General features: G+C 47.2%; 1 protein-coding gene across 1 annotated transcript in view; it reads left to right on the top strand.

Annotated features, from left to right (window-relative positions):
- Positions 1–23843, top strand: part of LOC149357335 (luciferin 4-monooxygenase-like) — an 81887-nt gene extending 58044 nt beyond the window's left edge. The window contains exons 9-10 of the mRNA XM_089576566.1: positions 19514–19783; positions 23692–23843. Of these exons, the coding sequence (XP_089432692.1) occupies positions 19514–19783; positions 23692–23843 (422 nt within the window). The remainder of the gene's footprint in view (positions 1–19513; positions 19784–23691) is intronic.
- Positions 23844–24291: the final 448 nt, after the last annotated feature.

Below are 24291 nucleotides of genomic sequence, written 5' to 3'. Positions count from 1 at the left end.
TGAACATGCGCGAAATGTGCAACAAACACGGCAGTTTGCTTGCAGAAAACTGCCTGCAAGGTTGTTAACACTGTCTGCAGTTCATTTCATCCTCATCCGCTACATATACGCTAATACGGCCACCTCTTGCAATGCAACTTCAAATTATTTACACGGTCATGACTTCTTATGAACTCCCCGCTGGGGAATCGGCAGCGTGCAGATGTTGGTGAGTTGCGACACCACAAGTACCCGAGCATCCACAGGGACATCCCCGCAGGGGGATGATGGTGAGCAGTGCGCCACCACGGACCCGAGCACCTGCGCTTAGCCAGCGCTGACCCGACCGCGGGAAATCGGCAGTCGCATTTTCCTACCTTTCCTTCCTCTTTTGCTTTCCTATCTTCTTTCTCGAAACTCTCCTGTCTCCTCCTCACTTCTTGGTATTTCCTTTTTTCCTGGCCGCGAGGGTTAAGCTTGTGTGGCCAAGTGCCCTGAAATGCGTCATATTTGGTTATAGTTGGGGTGCACATCTGGAGTGGGCAGGACTTGCTTGCAAGTTGCTGTCCCGCCCCTAGTTGGGCTCCGTGGTGGGTGGCTGGCACCATGACCGAAAAACTTAATTTTTTATAGCTCCCCTCTTTCTAAACATGATCTCCCTCTCAAAAGAGAGTGGAACGGAGTAGAAGACTTTTTTACAAAATGAAACGCATCCCTCCCGAAATTCCTTGTTCATAGTGAAGCAGCATAATAACAAGCAAGACTTATATCCCCATTCCTTTGCAGCAAAAAGCTTTGCAAATACATTGGGCCTTGGATACAAGGCATCCAAAATGGCCAGCTGCGACTTACTTCTCGAACTGCGCGACAGCATCCAGTATTGAAAGCTTGCAAGCATTGTATCCATAGGGTAGATTCCTGTCTCTGTTACTCGGCACCAATCTATGAATACTGTCCGAGGCGTCACCTCTGAAATCGATTTTGTTCACCTGACTGAGAAAAATTCTTGAAGGACTTACTGACCAAGTTGCCATAAACTTTCAGCGCATAAAGATCGGGAAAGGTAACAAGGAAATATACAGGAAACACCTGATCCTCACATTTAACACCAGCACACTGCCTGAAAGCATTGAAGTCGGCTAATTTAAAATTAACGTAACACCATATATACCCAAGGCACGTAGTTGTTTCAATTGTCAGAGCACGGCTCCACAGAGTTGCCGCGGCCGCAAACCTTCTGCAAAATGCTATTCGAAGGACCACCAGTCCGATGAATGTGTTGCTGCTCCGCTTACGCAAACTGTGAAGACCATGCTGCATACTAAAGGGCTTGTCCTTCCTGGAAGAAGGAGAAATAAATAATTACCCTGAAAACTACTGAGAAGAATTCTTTCAAAGAAGCAAGAAGCCGATACGCTTAACAAACAGATTCTCCTTCACTTCAAAAAGAAACTTCGCCGATGTGGTGCGTGGGCGTGGCTTCGGCACCTGTCCAGGCTACTAGCAGCAAGCCTGTGGCAGGGTCATCCGCGCCCCCGGGTGGAGTAGCTAACGCAATACCGCCAACTCCAAAGCAGGCTGCGCAGACCCCCGGGTCGGCGGGCTTCAAGACCTCTTCCCACAGGTCGAGGTCTAACTCGAAAGTCAACGTGCCCTCCGCACGGTAGTCTAGCGCCTCTGCGGAGGTGATGGATACGACCCAAGGCAGCCCCGTGCCGTCCACGTCGTACAGACGGCGAGGCTCCTTGAATCGGTCAAGAAACAACTGCGTTTTTAAGGTGAAAGCCTTTAATGCCTCATACTGTCGTGACCAAGACGTGTTAGCAAATGCGTCCGCGTTTCGGATGCATGCCTTATATGGGCATATGCCAGTCAATAGCCAATCTATACTTAATCGGGTGCAATCGAACGACATTGGAACATTTATAAAGGTATTTCATGATTATATCTTTGTACTTGTGACTAAATAACTAATTGGTAAATAGTAGTAAAGTGGCATGTGGGACTGTGAACTGCGCCTGTACCTTAACTACCACTAATTAGTGTACTAGTTAAGATCACGTTAACTGTCACTAACCATACATTATCTAGTATCACGAACTGTGCAAGTCATCATTAAACATCGGTAATAGTTAGACGTTTCTAGACGTTTCATAGGCATTGTGTTGAACATTCTGGAGAGTTCCATCACCTGACAGGCGAGTGACAGGTCATGATGGATGGCATTAGAACAATGGCAAAGACCAATTAGCCTGATTAACCTTTCTAGTTAGACCACATAAATAAATAAAATCGAGTAGGATATTGTTCGAGTTGGGGAATCGAACTAGGGTCTCTGGAGTACGATACGAGTACGCTAACCACTCCGCCATGCCAGCTCGATGGGTTGGAATGAACAAAGGCGCGTCTAGCTAATACGGCGTCTTCGTTCACTCCCATCTTCCTTCCTTCCCTTACAGCGAGGTTCAGGTGTCCACCGAGATGTGCGACAGAGATACACTTCCTTTCCTCAAAAACCAATTTACCGTCGAGCAAGGCGTAGAGCCGAATGGGCGATGGAGTTCTGTGGACTCCCTGGCAACGTTGCAAGGCTCTGTCGCGTTCAACTCTTAGAGGCGAAGCTTAACATCTTAACAACACATCAGTGACACAAGCAGCAACACTGCGCCTAAGGCTTTCGCCTAACCGCAGTTTAGGTCAACTAAGTGCCCCCCTGAATTTTTCCACTCCATGCTAACTTAAAATCAAGATGGCTTTCATATTACCATGGAACTGTAGATGACGTCTAAATTACAGTGATATAAAAGACATCTTAGGAGCACATGCTCCTAAGAATTATACTGTTTTCGGCCGCGACCGAGAGTAGGCGAGCGGGCTGTCAGGAGGGGTAGCCATCATAGTGAAAAACGGTGTCCCAGCTCATAAGCATAAACTAAAACAGCACTAGAAGCTGTAGCAGCCACTCTGCTTGTACATAAAACCATTGCAGTGTGCCTTCTATATATTGAGCCGCAGCTGAAGGTAACACTTCATGACTCAGAGGTTCTTTTGGAGCAGCTAACAGAGCCACACCTGATAGTTGGACACTTGGCGACACATTCATGCTTTGTGGGAAGCGGAAAAACTGACGCTAGAGTGCAGCTCGCAGGATTTTATTCTATGCAGTAACGTCTTCTTGCTGGACTCAGGTGAACCCCACATACTGCTCCCCAATCTCGGGGAAAATGAGTGTTTTAGATTTGTCTTTTAGTTCACCGTCTGTTTTAGTGATTTTAACTGGAATGTTTTAAACAACCTACTTGGAAGCGATCATCGCCCTGTCATAATGAGCCTGTCATCCTCGCCAACAGTCATTCTTACAAAACCACGGCGTTCGAGGCTTCATTTAGCAGACTGGCAACTTTTTACAGCGAAAGCCACTTTAGAAAAAATAGCCTTCGATAACCTTAACGTCGCTGAGATAGATAAAAAGTTCACAAATTGTATTCTAGCTCCCGCACATTTGGCTATTCCTCAGTCTTCCGGAGTGGTGCGACAAATCCACAAAGTGTGATTGACACAATACTGCAGGGAAGCAAAAAAACGACAAAACAAAGCGTGGGGTATATTTCGAAGGTGTCCGGCACCGTATAATTTCATAAATTTTATAAAAGCCAGACTTAAAGCTCGGTACGTCCGTCGTAGTGCCCAGAAAGCATCATGGCAAAGTTACATCTCATCTATAAACAGCCAACTCACATCGAAAAAATTCTGGGAGCAGGTTCAAAATTAAATGGCAGTTTCTCGCCGGTCCCAGTTCCTGTTTTTGCAACACCTGGTAGACAAAAAATATAAGGACACAGGCCGAAATATTAGGGGACCACTTCGCTGCAGTTTTTATTTCCTCACACTACACGGAGACTTTTCTAAAATACAAAAGCATAGCTGAAAAACAAAAGGTCTGAACAAGTGGAGGTGCAGATGAAAAATACAATAGTCTAATTACCCTCCAAGAAATCAATAGAGTACTGTCTGCCGGAAAAAAAAAACTTCTCCAGAGCACGACCAGATACACTATGAAATCCTTGCCAATCTTTCCAACCCTGCCGTAGAAGCACTCTTGAATTAGTTTGATGAAATATTCATAGAAGAAAAAAAAACACCGAAGGCACTTTGAAAATTCTATAGTGTGCTTGGCGAAATCCTTGTGGTCAACCCACTGCCGCTTCCCCGAACCGCTTGGCGCGTGGTGGGCTTCCCGCATGTGCGTTTTTTATTGTCTTTGGCGACTGCGATCCCTTTTTTGATTGTAGTGTTTGAGAGTGCAGCTCCTTGGTGCCCGTTGGGCGTTCATTGTGTTCATTGGCTTTGGCGTTGACGTTTTACACTCCGATCATATTAAGGAAAGGAAGTGCGCAAACTGGCTCCTTTGGTCAGTGGACGCTTGAATCGCGCTGTTGTGTTGTTGATACGGCCGTATTAGCCGGTGCCTAGCAATTGTCGCGGTGGACTCCCGAACCACACCGTACAGGAAGGGAGGAAGTGGGAGTGAAAGAATAAACAGAAAGAGGGGCCGTAATGAAGAAAATGAATTTGAAGAAAGGAAATTACGAAGGAGGTTGCGCCACTGCACAGAGGAGAGGCACGATTCCAGAGCTCGATTGGACACCGCAAGCATGGACGGACACCGCGAGCATGAGCCATTAAAGGCTTTCGCCTTAATACCCAGCGATTAGAAAAGAGCCATTATAGCACCATCTCTGAAGCCTGGAAAGCTGCCAACCTCTCGTAGTAGCTATAGGCCAATAGCCCTTACAAGCTGTCTTGCCAAATATTTTGAAAGTGTTCTTAATATAAGATTAACTTTTGTCCTGGAAGCTCGCGAACTTCTTCACATTCATCAATGTGGTTTTTAAATACACATGCTCAACAACTAACAATCAAGACCGCCTCGAAAATACAATCAGAGAAGCTTTTATACACAAAGAACACTGTCTTGCCGTCTTCGATATGGAGAAGGCATGCGATACAACGTGGAGGTTTGGGATTCTTTGTGACATTGCAGAACTAGGCATCTGCGACAGGATGTTAAACTGCCTAAATGATTTCCTGTCGAATCGAATCAAGTACGGTTGGTATCAACCCTTTCCAGGTTTCGGTCAAGAGAACGGGGGTTCCTCAGGGGTGCATTTTAAGCACAAGTCTCTTTGTTGTAAAGATGAATTCCATTAATAAAATAATCCCGAAATCAATAATGTATTCAGTCCACGTCGACGATCTTCAATAGCCAGTATGTTCTCCAACTGAGCAACATGTGAGAGACAAATACAGTTTACCATAAACAAACGAGAGATGGGCAGACAAAAATTGATTCCTGTTCGCATAGTAAACGGTGGGTGTTCTGTTCTCACTAAAAAGAGGCCTACAGTCCGACCCCACCTTACATCGAAACAATACCAAACTACCTTGAAAAAATGACACAAAATTTCTAGGCATTCTTTTTGACAAAAAACTAACATTCCTACCTCATATTAATGGTCGCAAAAAGAAAGTTTCTCAATCCCCGATTATACTAAAAGAACCCTCCCGAAAACACTGCGGTTCCGATAGGACATGACTTTTAAAAATTGATCGCTCTGTAGCACGCTCTACCTTAGATTATGGATGTATAGTTTAGGGGTCAGCGGGACCATCGCATCGTAAACGACTGGATCCAGTACACAACTTAGGTTTGCGTCTTTCCATTGGTGCATACAGGACTTCACCCATAAACAGCCTTTACGTACAGACTAACGAACCATCACTTACAGATAGAAGGGCCATGCTCACCTGCTCCTACATTCTAAAACTCCGGTCGCTGCAGAAACATCTATGTTACCCTATAGCTACAAAGTGCCCATCTAGAACACTCTTTGAAAACAAACTGCGAGCTACCAGACCACAGCTCTTGCGATCTGAAGAGATATGCCAGGATCTTGGCGTACTAAATACATGCCTGGTATTGCGCAGACCAAATCCACTGCCTCCATGGTACAATATTCCACCAATCTGCGATTTCAAACTTACACAGTTCCGTAAAAAACAAACTCAACAACAACATATAATACAAGAATTTCTTGCACTCGAGGAAAAGTACAGTACATTCACCGCTTTTTATACAGATGGTTCAAAAACAGATGTTTGTTGGAAGCGCAGTTGGACAAGGGGATTGGAATCAAATACTAAGACTTCCGCAGCGTGCATCCATCTCCACTGCCGAATGTTACGCCATCTCCGTAGCTGTACAAAAAATAGTAAACGAGAACCTCGCAAACAGTATTATATACACAGACTCGCTAATTGTAAACACAGCCATTCACTCTGGACATGCCCATACTCTGCTGCTTGGTGACATTTTACGCAACATACCAACAACCATAGCTCAATGACAAAACATAAAACAGCTGGGTACCAAGTCATATCGGCATTAAAGACAATGGGAGAGCAGACTTTTGCGTTGCTCAACCCTGTCGCAAACAAATAAACAAAGTAAACATGCCCTTTAATGATTGCATGCACTTAGTACACCGTAAATTAAGGAAGAAATGGCAGTTAGCTTGGAACAATGAATTAAGTAACAAACTACACTTGATAAAGCCAGTTTTAGGTGAATGGAAGTCTTGCACACATCAGGAACGGTTCAAGGAAGTAATTCTCTGCCGGCTTCGCATAGGACACACATACCTTACTCACAGCTTTATACTGAGAAAAACGACAAATCTCTTTGTGAAAACTGTGGCAAAGAATTGACAGTTAATCACATTTGATTAACATGTACGAAAGTCAAGAAACTAAGGAAAATGTGTTTTACTGAGTTTTATAATAAACACTTTCCTTTACACCCAATGTAGATCTCCCATTCTCTCCCAAGAGAAGATGCAATTGTCGACATATCTTGTGTGTCTAGCTTTTTAAAGGAAACAGGTCTCCTCCTCAAAATGTAAATTCTTGCCTACTGTTCCACTTCATTTTTCGGTACACTTCGGCCATCTTCTCATTCCTGGGAAGAAGGTTGAGGTTTTGTTTCACTGCTTGGGAGGCTCAACATCCTTGCTCAGCCAAGGACGGCTGCTCAGGTTACCCGACCTTCTTTAAAACCTTTAATATTACCCTACCCGTAAAAATTCTTTCTGCCCTCATTACTCGGTAGTATAAAACATTGTTTTAGGCCATATACACCACTGATAATTAATATTCCTATAAAATTCTGCAGAAAACATCTTCCCTCTACCTTGAGTTTGGCGCATGATGGCCCGAGTTGCCTATGTTCCTTAAAACCCAATACAGTACAATACAATACTTCTCATGAAATCGTGCTCAAAATTAATATCGTTCACCTCTGCACCGACTCCCTTGTGACCCTTAAGCAGCCAAGAGTGGTTCGAAGCACTTTTTGATTACACAACCCATTCTTCAGCTCTGCACACTGTACCCCTGTCCTGCCCGCATACATTGCATTCGTGGCCCTGTTCCCAGTACCTATGATATTGTCACGACCAGAGGAGCCGTGAAGGTAGGCGTCGGGAAGAACCCAAGACTGCGAGCCTTCTTTTAATTATAGAGCCAGCTTCCACGACCCCAAACAGAACAAGCGCGCCGCGAGAGGCCACCGCCGCTTCGTCGTCGTCTTCGATTCAGCGCGGAGGTCGCGCGGCGCGTTAGGCGCGTGACATTATTCCCCCCCGCGAAAGCAAACATCGTCTCGATGTGGAATTGGGTATGTACAGTGCGAGGAGAAGGAGCAAAAACAAGAAGAATAGGGGTGAGGTTAACTATACAATGTGCGCTAGATGAGATGCGGCGAGAGTCAAGGTCATACGTGGGGTAAGGGGAAAATGGTAAGAAACACAGAGTGAACACAGCGCTCAGTCACGCGAAAAGTACGGCTTTAAGCGCACTACATGCACAATTTCAGGCCGTTGACGCTGAGGGCCGACGATCACAGTTCCCTGGGGAACAACTTCGTAGTTGACGCTGTTCAGGCGGCGCAGGACTCTGTACGGGCCAAAATACCTATTTATAAACTTTTCGCACAATCCCTTCCGGCGCACGGGTGTCCACACCCACACGTGGTCGCCGGGCTCGTAGTGCACGTCCCTGTGCCGAAGGTTATAGTGTCGGGTATCGGCGGATTGCTGGTCCTTGATGTGCAAGCGGGCCAGCTGACGGGCCTGCTCTGCTTGTTTCACGTAGTGGCCTGCTTCAGGGGGGAGCTCTGCGTCGCCATACGGCAGCATGGCGTCTAGCATCATGCGGACCTCTCTGCCATACACGAGACGGAACGGGGTGAACTGGGTGGTTTCCTGCGTCGCGGTATTATATGCGAAGGTGACGTACGGCAAGACCTCCTCCCAGGTTTTGTGTTCAACGTCGACGTACATCGATATCATGTGCGCCAATGTTTTGTTGAGCCGTTCCGTTAGACCATTGGTTTGGGGATGATACGCTGTTGTTGGTCGATGCGCAGTATGGCTAAGCGTTAAGACGTCTCGTAAGAGTCGGGCTGTAAATGCCTAGCCTCGGTCAGTAATGATGGCCGATGGGGCGCCGTGTCTAAGCACGATGTCGTGCATAAAGAAGTGGGCAACTTCGGCGGCAGTACCTGGAGCAAGGGCCTTTGTTTCAGCGTAGCGGGTCAAGTAGTCCGTGGCGACTACGATCCACTTGTGGCCGGACGACGAGAGAGGAAATGGCCCCAGAAGGTCCATGCCGACTTTGTCGAATGGTATTTGTGGTGGCTCGATGCACTGAAGCAGTCCAGGAGGCTTGAGCCCGGGTTTTTTCCGCCGCTGGCATTGCCGGCATGTCCGGACATAATGCTGGACACTTGAAGTTAGGTTGGGCCAGTAATATTTCTTCCGGATTCGGGATAAGGTGCGTGTAACTCCAAGGTGGCCGGAAGTCGGTTCATCATGGCAGGCAAGGAGGACTTCATCCCGGAGATCGGACGGTATGACGAGCAGGTAAGTTGTCGGACTTGATGTAGAGTTCTTTTTATAAAGCACCCCTCTCCGCAGGCAGAACGATGATAGTCCACGAGATAGGTATCATGGTATTTCAGGGCGCCCGCCTTCGAGGTGTTCGATGAGCAGACCCAGCTCGGCGTCGGCACGCTGTCTGGAAACCAGCTCAGACGTGCTGACCGCTCCAAGAAAGTTATCATCATCGGTGGTGCCTTCTGGAGGAGGTTCGACGGGAGCGCGTGACAAGCTGTCAGCGTCGGTGTGCTTCCGGCCTGACTTGTAGGTGACGGTGAAATCGAATTCCTGCAGGCGTAATGCCCAACGTGCTAGGCGGCCGCAAGGGTCCTTTAAATATTTCAACCAGCACAGCGAGTGGTGGTCGGTGACGATACAAAACAGTCTACCATACAGGTATGGGCGGAACTTAGCGGCGGCCCAGACTACCGCCAAACATTCTTTTTCCGTAGTAGAGTAGTTCAACTCAGCGCGCGACAGTGCGCGGCTGGCGTAGGCAATTACTTTGTCGACACCATTTTGCCGCTGTACTAGAACGGCGCCAAGACCGACGTTGCTCGCATCCATGTGCACCTCCGTGTCAGCATCTTCGTCGAAATGTGCCAGGATGGGCGGCGATTGGAGTCGGCGTCATAACTCGTCGAAGGCAGTCTGCTGTTCGTTGCCCCAGGAAAATGACGTGTCATCACGGGTTAGGAGTGTCAGGGGGCTGGCGAGCTGGGCGAAGTTTCTAATGAAGCGGCGATAGTAGGAGCACAGCCTCAGGAAGCGTCGGACTGCTTTTTTGTGGGCGGGAACCGGAAAGGCAGCAACGGCAGCAAGCTTCTCTGGGTCAGCGCGGATTCCGTCAGCACTAATGACGTGCCCGAGGAACTTCAATTCGGTGAACCCAAAGTGGCATTTTTCTGGTTTGAGGGAGAGGTTGGCGGATCGAACGGCTACGAGGACAGTCCTGAGGCGGTGCAGATGTTCCGTGAACGTTGCGGAAAAAATGATGACATCATCAAGATAAACAAGACAGGTCTGCCACTTCAAACCGGTGAGAACGGTGTCCATCATTCTTTGGAACGTGGCAGGAGCACAGCAGAGCCCGAATGGGAGGACACGAAATTCATACAGCCCGTCCGGTGTGATGTAGGCGGTTTTCTCACGGTCCCTCTCATCGACTTCTATCTGCCAATAACCACTAGGTCGACCGAGGAGAAGTACTTGGCTTGACGAAGTCGGTCGAGGGAGTCGTCGATACGCGGGAGCGGGTACACGTCTTTCTTGGTCACACTGTTCAGCTTCCTGTAGTCGACGCAGAACCGTAGTGTCCCGTAGGTAGGCGTCAGGATGAACCCAAGACTGCGAGCCTTCTTTTAATTATAGAGCCAGCTTCCACGACACCAAACAGAACAAGCGCGCCGCGAGAGTCCACCGCTGCTTCGTCGTCGTCTTCGATTCAGCGCGGAGGCCGCGCGGCGCGTTAGGCGCGTGACAATATTCACGTGGATACTCTGGCACCTTCACGCATCCGACAACCTGCCACCTTGCCCACTTCCTCAAATACATTCCAGTCCCATGAGTCCGGATCACAATCCTCCGCAAGCACAGACGGGTGCTCAATCCTCTGCATACGCACACTCTGCCCTATAGTCTTACGATTAAGAGAAATCCGACTACCGGATTCGGACAGGCGTGACGCTGACCCCATCTGTATGTCATCGGCGGCGTGACAGTCAGCTACAAACGGCTTACAAGTGCCCTCACCCTGGCACTTCACCGGAGGTGTGTGTGTACATGTGGGCGTGCCAAGCGTCGGCGTTTGTGAGAAATCGCTCCCTCAGGATTGCAGGCCTGCGATGAAACCACAAATGTGACAACGAAAGGGGACATTTGGCAATCACTACATCGACAAACTTTGCGGCTTTCTTTGCAAAACTCATCCACATTGCATCTTCTTTCTCCAGCCTCCCCATCTTGCTTCCTAAACCTGTGCTTTCAGAAAAACCTCTCGAATAAAAAAAAATGCTCCCCTTGACAACAAATGCTCCCCTTGCTCCCCTTGCCATGGTGGCTGGCACCATGACCGAAAAACTTAATTTTTTATAGCTCCCTTCTTTCTAAACATGATCTCCCTCTCAAAAGAGAGTGGAACGGAGTAGAAGACTTTTTTACAAAATGAAACGCATCCCTCCCGAAATTCCATGTTGTTCATAGTGAAGCAGCATAATAACAAGCAAGACTTATATCCCCATTCCTTTGCAGCAAAAAGCTTTACAAATACCTTGGGCCTTGGATACAAGGCATCCAAAATGGCCAGCTGCGACTTACTTCTCGAACTGCGCGACAGCATCCAGTACTGAAAGCTTGCAAACATTGTATCCATAGGGTAGATTCCTGTCTCTGTTACTCGGCACCAATCTCTGAATACTGTCCGAGGCGCCACCTCTGAAATCGATTTTCTTCACCTGACTGAGAAAAATTCTTGAAGGACTTACTGACCAAGTTGCCATAAACTTTCAGCGCATAAAGATCGGGAAAGGTAACAAGGAAATATACAGGAAACACCTGATCCTCACATTTAACACCAGCACACTGCCTGAAAGCATTGAAGTCGGCTAATTTAAAATTAACGTAACACCATATATACCCAATCCACGTAGTTGTTTCAATTGTCAGAGCACGGCTCCACAGAGTTGCCGCGGCCGCAAACCTTCTGCAAAATGCTATTCGAAGGACCACCAGTCCGATGAATGTGTTGCTGCTCCGCTTACGCAAACTGTGAAGACCATGCTGCATACTAAAGGGCTTGTCCTTCCTGGAAGAAGGAAAAATAAATAATTACCCTGAAAACTACTGAGAAGAATTCTTTCAAAGAAGCAAGAAGCCGATACGCTTAACAAACAGATTCTCCTTCACTGCAAAAAGAAACTTCGCCGATGTGGTGCGTGGGCGTGGCTTCGGCACCTGTCCAGGCTACTAGCAGCAAGCCTGTGGCAGGGTCATCCGCGCCCCCGGGTGGAGTAGCTAACGCAATACCGCCAACTCCAAAGAAGGCTGCGCAGACCCCCGGGTCGGCGGGCTTCAAGACGCGCTCCTTCATGAGCTGGGTCGTATTTACTGGGGCGTTTTTCTCACATCACTTCTTTAAAATCTGAGACCAGTTTTTGCCAGTCGATATTTTCATTCGTTGCCTTGCCAGCGAAGTCCAGTAACACCCGCAATTCTTCACAATGGTGAACTATCTGCGAACAAACTCTGCCTGGCAGCCTTTGCACCAGTTCTTTTCTACCCCCGCCCTATCCCCAGCGTGCCAGAGAGTGGTCACTGCAAGCCCATCAGTCACACATGAGCGCACATGGCACATTTTCGTAAGGCTTTACTCTTCAACACACTTGGCTGTCCTCTCGAATGCTTGCGCGTATAATTTGGACAACGCATTCATTGTGCCGTATGTGAAAGCAGGGGTATCTGTTGCGACGTGCGAGAGCGACAGCGTTATCCAGGAAAAAGTCACATATTTTTCTGCCATCGTCATCGGCAGTCTGGTTACGTCCACTGTAGGACAAAGACCAAAGTCCTCTAATTGGATCCTATCGCCACAAATTTCCTACTTTCATCCACCCACCCAACTCTTGCCGCTTCATGTTACGTTTGCCCTCCCTTGCAATCCACTTCGTTGTCCTAAGCTACAATCGGTTATCTACACTCCGCATTGGGTGCCCTGTCTATTGACTGCCGTTTCATCCCTGACCAACTCTGCTCTTTTCCTCTCTCTTAACGTTACACCCATCGTTTTCCTTTGCATAGCTCGCTACGGTGTTCGAAAACTTGTATGGTGACAACTCACTGTGCTGTTATCACCGCCCCTTCCGAACAGAAGTGCCATGCACTTAATCATGCACATCGAAGGCAGAACAGTTATGTATGAGGAGGCACCTGGCAGTGCTAGTGGAGTGTAGTTTTTTCGTACGTGCTTACACTAATGCTCAGCTTAAGTATAGCGTTTGTGCTCTCTCTCTGTACCCCGTGTCTGTCTTTTATTCCGCAAGTAATCACTGCACTGAAACCGTAATGATGATGTGAATATAGTCCATTGTCGGGTGCGCTTTCCAGAAACCATCTCGACTCATTGGTTGGCTGAATTCTAAGGTTGCGTTGATTATAACAATGATTGCCTTGTAAATACCTTGTAAGCACCGTACAATGAGTTAATCAGTCTACAAACTTGCAAGTCTTTTACATCGCACTTCCTTACGATGTAGGTTAATGTTATCATTCCGTCATGCTTCCGGTACACGTGAGGTCATAAAGCCTTGTGCAAACAGGGTGGCAATTCTTCGAGAACAGTGTCCCCTACATAATTCGACAGATCTGCAGTTACTTGATCCTCTCAGGCAGCTTCCCCCTGTGCATTGCTTGTAAGGCCCTATCAACTTCCGCCTTCATTACTCGTGGGATATCCATTTCTTCGCTAACTCCGAATTTCGTTGGCGCCAGCATTTTTCGGCCTTTTTACAAACCCGTTTAGATTTGCTCGGCTACTTTTACGAAGTTATTCCTATTTTTGATGACACTGCCGCTTTTTGTCTTAGGGCTTATATCGGATTTTCACTCATGCCGTAATATGGTTTCCCATTTTGAGGCTTCGTCCGTTCCTGAGAGAATGGTCTTTTGCTGCCGTATTGTACTTCCCTTCGTCGCTTACCTTACGCTTATTCATTAGCTCTGACAGTTCTGTTAGTTATATTGTCCATGAGTTTAGAGAGTATCTTCTGATTCTTAATCAGATCCTTTTTCTCCTGAGAACTTTACATTGTCCTTCCTTGACATTTTACCCGTGGCTTTACTCCGCCCTCCGTGACAGTGATGGTCCATGTCGAAAACGAATATTTCCTCACTTAAACCAAAATCTTCCCTTTTTTGGGGAATTATTTCCCTGTGCAGCTTGAGAAATCTCTGAAGTTTTCACTCCGTTCTTTCAGAGAATTTTTTTTAATAGCCTTGCATTGCGTTGCGATTCATGAACGACCAAGCACAGTAAATTTCCTAGTCTAATCGCTTCACGCGCTTATGCTTTCTTTTCCGGGAACCATCACGTATTTCAAGCAAGGAGAACTTCTCAAAAAAGCTAAACGGCATCACCACGCAAGTCAAAGTGTTAAAAAAAAGTTGTTCCGAATCCATCATCAAGCTTTGTTGATTCACAATGCACGTTTCATTGGCAACAAAAGAAACAAGCACGTAAATGACTAGCGTGAGCTCGTATCTCGCACGTGACTTTTACAGCTGAGCCTAGTGTCAGTTAAACATGGCTTCTGTGTTATACTCGTTTACTGCGAATTGGTTGGTCGGGCCGTACTACGACCCCTCTGTTCTTCCTTCCCCTTAAGACACCAGGCTGGCTCCTTTTCACCCGGGGGAAACTGTAGGGTGCCAACTGTGACAGGTTCCGCTATCGCCATGCGCCGACACTAGGCTCAAAAGCTGTCTAGGTTGTCCAACAAAAGGATTCAGCCGTCAACATGATATTAATATGGCAGGAAAAGCCTAATTTATAGCGTTGATGTTCAGGTGCGGTGAGAAACGTTTCACGGGAGACAAAGCTGTATTTGCGCACTGCGCAAGACGAGTGCATTGACGCGAATTAACGGCCAATATTTTCACCCTATTAATATTCGGCAGGCAGCCTAAAGTCCTCGGCGTCGCCAATATAGTGCATTAACAACGGTAATATGCCCAACAACGAAGCAACGCTATTGTGAATACACTATCGGCGAGGTGACGGCGCAGTGGGGCTCTGTGCTGATCATCGCATCGGCCTCATGTCGTAATCTTTCGCGCGGCTCCTGGTGCAAGCCTCGTTTGCGAACGGAGCCCAGAGCTAAACGAGATTTCGCGGTACGTAGGTCACCGCAGTATGCGCTTCGTCGTGCCGTGCCTTGGCAAGGTCTTGCGATGTGGTGATTCATAGACGAGCAAGACGAGCTTGCGTAACGAAGGAAGGAAGGGGGGATAACCAGCGATGTCGTAATTCGCAGTATTCTGTGCGTAAGTAACATGTGGAGGGACGGTGTCCCATTGGTTATGATCGAAGGCTGTACATATATTGACGTCACGTTGATGAGAGTACGGTTGATGCACCCTGCAAGGTCATTTGTCTGCTGATACTAGCCCATGGAAGGGCGGTATTCGGAGCCATAGAGCCGGAGTAGTTCTTCAGAAACGCCGGAAGAGAGGTGTTTACGACGATCACTGATGATTACTCAAGGCACACCATGGCGAAGAAGGATGTGGTTAAGCAAAAAGAGTGAAACATCTTCTGCTTTGGCAGAAAACATGGCAGCCGCTTCCACTTCTCCGGTCACGTAGTCCACCGCCACAATAATCAAGCGGTGGCCGGTAGACGACTGCGGTAAAGGGGCCTGCTAAGTCGATTCCGATTTTCTCAAAAGATGATACACATGGCTTCACCTGTTGCAGAAAACCTGCCGGCGGAGTGCTGCTCAGTTTAAGGCATTTGCAGGGAGCAAAGCTTGCAAAGTAATTAATGCAGTATGGTCGTATGCAACCTGGGCCAGTGAAGAATTTGTCGGATCATATAGAGGGTCCTGCAAAATCCGAAGCATCCGAAGAAAGATAGCAAGAATAGAATTTTTGTACTGCTTAATTCAGGGAAAGTTTGGCATCTCGGCAAGTCCTTATGTTACTCCATCATCAGCTCGAAAAACGCGACACACACACAACTACAGCTTAACTCCTCACTTCGCAAAAACAAACTCCCATAAGTTTTCATTTTTTCCGAAAACAATCAGTGATTGGAACTCACTACCGGAAGAGGTTTTTACTTTTCCTAACTTCAAAGAGGCCATTACAAATGTCTTTTAACCCCTGAAAATGCCCTTCTGAAACGTGAATTTATGACTATTTTATGTGTGACGAAGATGTATATCGGAGTGCTTTTATATCTGCATGCATGAATTTTAAACATATGTATGTACGTAAGATGTTCTATTTGCTTTTGCCCTTCCTGCTTGGACCAAAAAGGTCTTCAGTATCATGTAAATAAAATAAATAAAAAAATAAATAAAAAATAAAATATGAGATCATCGGAAGTGCAGGCCGCGTTGGCCGGCGACCCCGGAGAGAAGACGCCGGGTCGACAAGCAGCCGACGGGTGATGTCAGCTGCGTACAGTTGCATATCGAACTCGAAGGCGATCGCGAACTAGTTAAATATACCGATAATTATATAAATGAAAAATGACAATAAATAATATTAACTGCAACCTAGAAGGAAGAATACATTGCATCGACGCTAGTGACACGCTCCTTGCAGTGATGTACCATATCGCTCTCTACGGTTGCTAACCCTTAGCTTTTTCTCATTGAAGCAGCAGTGGCCGGTGCTTTGGAATCAGCCACGGCCTATTATAAGATGAATTACCCTCTTACCAGTAGACCAATAAAAATTATGACGACACTCAAACTTCGCTTTTAAGAGTATGATGTGACAGCAGTTCCTCTTGCCCACGTAGATACGCACACTGTTTCCTCTTTCACAACCACAATCATTATGCGAAAAAAAATGGAGGGACGCCTAAGCACCGCCGGAAGGGTACGATGCGATAGCGTAATGGGTTAATTCCCATATACGCAAAGGGTCTTTCTCTTACATTCCTCATACCCCGCCTGGAGCAGTGGTGCAGCGGTTAAGCGATGTGCCACTGCCGTGCGATGGCAGGTGCTGCCAGCGGTGGGCCTTGTACGACCCAGGTTGCTCTTCCCGAGGAACCAATCATTAATTCAACTGCAACCTGCCACGGCGGGCAGTTTGCTCACTATCCGGTGGCCAGGTTGTGATGACGCCGCAAGGTGACGTGACCTAGGTGGCCCACCTGCCTCCTAGGCTGCTCTCTGGGTACCACCCGCCAGGGGCATGCTTGTGAGGTTTCGCACACAACGCTGACGCCAACTGCGCTGACACCTGATTTTCTTGTGAGCGGGGCCTTTAGCGCTATCGCGCTAAAACCGCACGACATACATGTAAAGCCCCGCTTTCACCAAGCCAGGGGAACATGACTGCATGGCCTTGCGGTAGCGTTGTCTGACTCGCAACACAGGGGCCAGAGGCGCGATTCCGGAATACCCCAATTTTCATTTCAGCGGAGTTCACTTACATTAGATACTTACATGTCCTGATGATGTTTCTATCAAGTTGCGACTTTCTAATTACCAGTTTTCCTAATGCTGTAATCACTTTTAATCCGCCCCTCCACGCGGGATTAACTATCTTTTCAACCAGTCGGGAGTATTCTGTTACAACAAGAGCAACGCTGACGCTGGCTTTTCCCAGAATGGCACCCTTTCGATGTCGCGTAAACTTCAGGTACAATTGGTTTCCGTAACGCCTTTGCAGCGAGGTGAGCGAAGCAGGCCACGGGAAGGCCGCCGTAAAGTTTTAGTTAGATACATTAGCTTCACTGTATGACAGCAATGTGGCGAGAAAAACAACTACAAGAGACCGAAGTCAACCCTCAAGCCCACAGCCCGTTCACCTCGTCACGCGGTTTAGCAGCGCTAGCGCTTTTCAGAAGGTGCTCAAGGCCTCGCAGCCGACCGTTCTCCGCTTGTGAAAAGTGATAGAAAAGCGCCGTTAGGAGAAACGCCACTTTGCAGAGGCGCGCCAGACCGTTCGATATATCGAGCGGTCGCCGAAATTGGAGTTCGATACACTGTGAAACATTCCTATACGCGTACACAAGATTTTGAAGGGCATAATCTCTGTATTAGATATCTCGGGGACACTGCAGTTCTTTTTGAAAAGCAAATCGTGCTGAATAACGAAAGCTGTGGTCTGTGCAGACGTGGGGGTCGTGTCAAACAGCGGTGTCCGAGCGAAATCTTGGCGTTATTCTCGCCCGTATGTGCGCTTACCAACAGGAGGTCGACAATGGAAGCCGCAGGTGCTCTTTCTATGGTGCCCACTCAACTGGATAAGCTACAGAACTGAGCACAGCGCTCCCGTGTACAGCATTATAACTGCGTAATTGTCTACTACAGCCACTACCATTCTACCAATTAGAAAGGCGATGTCGACGTGAGCATAAATCGGCCACCTTAAAGCGGTACCTCATAACTTGATCATGAGGAAAACAAAAAACAATAGTCCTAAAGTTAACTCTCAACCAGAAATAGTAAGCACTAAGGAAGTTCTATAGAAAGTGGTTTAGACCACACTCCATTAATATGTCGACACCAGAGCGCACAGTACTTACTCCTACAGCATAGCAAATCTAGGATAGCATACCATCATCTTAGCCATAGTTAACACGATGTATGTGAGAACCAACGACACCCGGAGACAGATCAGACTTATGTAATTGCTCACTTCGTAGCATCCTTTTAGCCAGATACACCCGTCCCCGATGACTGCAATCTCCATAATTGCCATCATCAGCAACTGACTCCTGGATTACGAATCTGGGAGTGGAACCGATGATCCTTCGTAACTGCAATACGTAATAGAAATGTACCCGACGTGTTTTGGAGGAATCAAACTTTAAGTAATTTTCACAAATAACCTTTTTGAGGTAAAAATACGTATAGCGGCTTAGTAATACCAGAATTCGTAAACACCAGGAAGCCGGGGAATTCTGTTGACGAATGTCCTGGATAATAAGGCTCTAATAACTATTTTTTTTAACTCTCGGCGTTAGGCGTCTGGCTGCGATTACAGATTTGTAGCTGCTGTTAGTAATAGCCATTACAGTGTTTAGAATTCCGACAACGCGACTACAGTCGGAACTGCAGCTGAACAAATTTTTGCCATATCTCGCGCAATTCATAATTCGCGCGCCTGCGATGAGCGCAGAGCGATGCCGGTGGAGCCGCACCACCCTGCGGCGCGCGTACCACGAGATATTCTCTGCCGTGCCTCGGCTGTGGCAGCGAGGAGCGGTCAGCACCGCTGCCTGGGCAGCACAGGAAAAGTGACGTGGCACAAGCGCTGCGACTTCATTGGCATCGCTCATCGCTCGCCACAGGCGTGCTATTTTAGAATTGCTCGAGAAATGGCCAATATTTGCTGAGCCACATCACTGACTCTAATCATGTTTTTGAAATTCTATAAAATGATGCTTCTATTGTTCACACCCGGCTTTAAATCTGTAATACCAGTAAGGTTCCAACTAAAACAGTTTAAAAGTTAATTATTAGAAACTGCTGAACTATGTCCAGTAGCACTATGATTCCCAGTTTTTCTGTGTCCCCCAGCATTGCTAATACAAGGCCGCCATAGCCATATTTTTACCTCAGAAAGCCTATTTTTGAAAGTTACTTAAAGTCTTTCCGGAAGCACCCTATATCAAAGCCAAGACAAGCTGAAGAGGACTGTGCTCTGTTCAAACGATATAAAGTATGTTAACCCCAACACACAATATTCAAGCTGAGGACGGCCACTAGATGGGCGCTTCATTCCACCAACTAGCATGGCAAAAAGTGTCTCACTTCTTGCCCTCTAAGCAATCCTATGGCGACGCTTTCCGACCACAGGCGACACCGGCTACTACTCTCCCGACGGCCGTATCTTCGTGTGTGGCCGGCTGAAGGAGCTCATCAAATGCATGGACGAGCAGGTAGCGCCCGCCGAACTGGAGGAGCTGCTGGTCCCCGACCCGGAGGTGCGCCACGCGGTCGTCGTTGGGGTACCACACCCGCACTTCGGGGAGGCCGCCCGGGCGTACGTTGTGTCCAGGCGACGCCTCCAGCCGGGAAGCCTCGAAGAGCAGGAGGAGGCCCGCAGGCTGCAGGAACTCGTGGCCGGTGAGGACGCTTACCCACTGTCGGTCCCACTGTGACACGTACTTTGGGGACAGTTCAAACGTGAGCGGAAAGAGAGGTTTCGTTTTACAGATTCTAAACAGAGTACGCTTTGTTGAAAAAAACTGGAAACGAGATATGCCATTTTCTGGGCTCTGCAACCCTGTCATGTCTTTTTCTGGTCGTGGTGAGTGACCCAGGCTGTTCACCCCTATTTCAGTTCTGCGCAGAAGTTGTAGAAACTGGAATCATGCCGGGAACCATGGCGTATCGAATGTTCCCTCTGCTCTTGCGACATCTGAGCAGCAAAACTTTTCGATTGGCTTGTTACTATGCTATGTGCACAGTCTAGCGCTGCACGAAGTCGCCACACGAGGGCGCACATTTCTTTTTCTTACGAGCCATTCAACCATCTTGCTCCCTTCGAGGTAGTGCTAATAGTTGTTGTGAGCCTTTACCGTACCTTTATGCTTAGCCTTTTTTCTCACAAGCTCTGCGTTCCACAAAACATTTGTTCTTTTAAGCTTCTGGAGAAGCATTTAGCTCCGCGTTGCTCACCGTAGGTTCCCTTGAAAGCCTGAACATTTAGTGCTGAAGCATCAAAAAGACACAATCTCTGCCTGCCTCACAAGAGATTAGCGCAAGCTGCAGCAGCCCTTCTTAAAGGAACAGCCCTTACAGAGGTCTTCGATTGTTGCGCTATCATTTTTGACGTATAGCCGTATGGAATATACCTGTGTACGTCACTACGAGTACGCCATCTTTTTCCGTTAGCCGCGCAAAAACATCCCCCAGCGGAACGAAATAAATGGCGAGCAAAAATTCTCCTTCTGGGAAGCGCAGTCATTTCTGGCAGGCTTGGCATTACCTGAATTATTAGAGAGTTTTAGTATAGAGGGCTTTGCGTGGTCGCGTACTAAGCGGAATAGGGGGTGCAGAGGGCGCATGCGCAGAACGCTAATGGGAAAATAGCGTTAGCGTGCAGACGCAATTTTCAGAAATTAGCGCTGCGCCAGTTCCGAGTTTTGCGCTCCTAGCATCAAAACATGGCGGCGTCCTTCCAAGCGAGAGCCGCCCGCTTCAGCCTAATAAGCAGTCATTGCGGTTCTGGTCGACACGCTTACCGCTAACTGCTGCTGTTGTTGTTTTTCGCTTTGACTGACCTTGCTTATACGAAAAAGTGAAAGCTGTAAATCAAGCTAGTTTTTGAGATACACACTAGATTCTAGGGCTCCTGGGCCTACAGTGTCCTCAAGCTGTCCTGTTGCAACTGTCTGTAACTGCTCGGAACGTAACACAACCACGCGGAAGATAACGAAAATAGGTTTCATGCTTGTTCATGATGTTTTATGTATAAATATTTTATTACGGTGATGTACAATAAATAATGAAAACTTTTTGAGCGCTGCACGTCATGGGATGGAAAACATTTTTTCCCGAGCAGTTTGTATATTGCAATACCTTCACTAGATGGCGCCATTGCATTTACGCCTGTTATTTCGCAGAATTTCAATGGCCGAGGAATTGACCATTTGCGGAATAGTTTTTGTCCAACCACGATGAAGGCGCAGCCAGTGCCGCATATAGGCGATTAAGTTTTGGTTGGAAAACATCAGCCGGCCGTGCATTCCTGAGCTGTAGTGAGGTGACTGATGTGAGCTGTAACTGCCACGTAACTCTCACGTAACTGCCACGTGTGTATGTCCGAACTAACCACCCGTTTTGCAACAACAAGGCTAGTACGTAATAAAGGGCGCGACGAGATGCAGGTCGCAAAATACGAAGCCATTGATGGGGCCAGTAATGCGCGCATCCAGCGCGTTTCGAATGGGGGTGTTCCTGCTATATTTCGAGCTTTCTGCCAAGTGCATACAGATCGGTCGGTCTAGAAGTGTTTTTCCATCAAAATACGTGCGTATTCGGCGAAAACCGAATGATATCTACTAGTTAGAACATTTACCATAAATGCTACAATGTAATGCTGTGCTCTGTAGACAGCGAGAGCACAGCAGAGTGCAACCTCGAAAATACCCGCGTATTCTAACGCTGCTGCCGCCTGTTAGCATGCAAAGCAACGCTCTGCTGTGTCAACGCGAGCCGTCATTAAGATAGTGCAACGAGCCGTTCACTAATCACTTAAGTGTGCCCTGCGACAAAAGGGTTTCTCCGAAGTTAGCAGGAGCTCTAGCGCTATCAAGAAAGCGCAAACGTAAAACGTCTGTGCGCATTAAGAAAGTGCATCCCATTATACTGTTACACTCGCCCGCCCATACGCGCACAGTCATGCACATGTTCATTTGGTCATTCAGTGTTCCGTTGAGGTAGCAGAGTGCAGACTGCCCCACAGGGTCGTTTTTCACGCCACAACGCGAAAATCCCTACTCTCCACCCCATTTCTAAAACAGCAAACGGAAACGTCCCTCCTCTAGTAAGTATCCTGCTTCGTTAGTAAACGCATGTTTCCGACAAACAACGCTGAAACAACAAAACAAGCGCATGTGAACTGCTGAACGGTGTCCTGCACATGTTTGCTTGAGAACCCCTTTTCAACCAAAAGTTCCGGCTGAGCTTCACTTTTGCACGACAGGTGGCGCTCACTTTTCCGCCAACGGTCGCTTGGGCATTTTGGTGGCGGAAATAAACTTTACTGCATATTTTACTGTAAAAACTCTGAAATATATATTGAAAATTAGCAGCCGTTCCTTTCGTTTCAAGGGAACATTTCACCTCGATCGCCTCCATGTGAAGTAGAGAGCATTTAACGTTTTCGGAACGCTGTACTACAACCCTCTTTGGGGATGAGGTGCTTGCGGCACGCTAGCGTAATTTCCCTTAGGTCCGCAATCACGCTAACACTATACTAAAGCTCTCCATGTTGAGGTAGAAAAATAGCGCAATTTGGTTAGCATCTCGTTTGCCAAAGTTTATATGCCGCTACCACCTAAAGCGTATCAGCAGATAAAATGCCTAAGTCTCTCTTCCTCTTGTTTCTCTCCCACATACACACAACCCTAACTCGCACCTTGTAATTTCTTGCTGCGTAATCTGCAGCTGTGACTGTCATTTGCCATCTACACAAACGTCAGCGCGTACAAGTCACTGGGCATGAGAAAACCTAAACAATGTACGGATGTGCTTAGTAATTTCTCTTCACTATGTTTGTCGTACACTACGGAATTTCCTTAAGATAATGTTTTTTGCGTCCTGAGCAAAGCGAGTGACTAATGTGAAAAAAATTATCGCCTGTCTTTCCTCTGACACTGAATGCATGGAGCAAATACTTACCTGTTTGCTGTCGCACGCCCACGCCGAGAAATCCTCCATTTTGAGATTCCCATAATTCATAAATATAAATAACATGGATCTCAGTGGCATATATTCTAAACAACTTTTTCACAGCTCATATTAACTTACTTTTGCGTAGCTCGGAGAAGTAGCATTAAGTTAACCGCTCCTTCCCTAATTCATGCCTCTAATTGCTTCTGATCACTTGGTTTCATACCGAACTTCGTTAGAAAATGAATTGTGGCTTTCAAAAGGTGCAAATATATGATGGGTTTGTTCACTGGGGAATAGCGTTATCCCCTTCCAAATTGCTGTTCCGAAAACTACTAAACACAAATGTCAACGGAACAACGTTCTGCATGCAAAAGTAACTATATCTCGAGATACCAGGATAAGCAAAAAAAAAACATTTCGTTTCCTTATTTTGCCTGCAAGCCATTCCAGAAACACAGTATGTTGGGGTTTCCCAGCAGTACTCGGTTTAAAGCACGTGCGACTCGTTGAGCTCGCTGTTCATGATTTGGAGCTCCTGATCTCTCCGTGATCCTGGGTGCAAAAGTGCACTTGCTTCATGAAACTCATTTCATCCTCCCTTGCGCCTTGACTCGATGTCTCAATCCTTTCAGCCAATCTGGCTTACCACAAACACCTGCACGGCGGAGTGGAGTTCCTGGACGCCATCCCCCACACGCAAAGCGGAAAAGACCTGCGCAGTGAACTGAAGCAAGCCTACATTCACAAGCATGTGTCTGTGATGGACCAAGATAACGAAGCCTAATTCAACTTTTTTAAAGCCTTCAACATAGTAATCAGCGGAAGTTGCGATATCTGCCAAAATCTGCCAACACTACGGCTAACATCAAGTTCTGCACTCTGTTACAAGCAAAATGGATGCATTACGTTACCACATGCACCATGCTAGTAAGGAGCAGCTCAAGTACCTTTGGGCATGGAATAAATTTTCAGCTGCAATATTTTTGGTTACGAGCACATCGTCTACAGTTACATCAGAACAGAATGTACGTTTTTGTTTTGAAAACTGAAAAGATGTCATGATTTGCTTCTCATTCGTGTAGCAAAGCACATACGGTTTACACAACTCTCAATAGGTACAGCTATCGTTACAGAGTGCACCGCAGAAGTAGGTGGTAGGATGGTTCGACAGGATACCAGCAAGCTATCTTAAGAGACTAAAGATCTGATTAAGGAACGCCAAAGCATGAGGA

Source organism: Amblyomma mixtum, chromosome 3 (assembly GCF_055824585.1).
Source record: "Amblyomma mixtum isolate Tamu chromosome 3, ASM5582458v1, whole genome shotgun sequence".
In the NCBI taxonomy this organism is placed as follows: Eukaryota; Metazoa; Arthropoda; class Arachnida; order Ixodida; family Ixodidae; genus Amblyomma; species Amblyomma mixtum.
The sequence above is the reverse complement of the archived record's forward strand: the minus strand, read 5'-3'. Positions and strand labels throughout refer to the sequence as shown.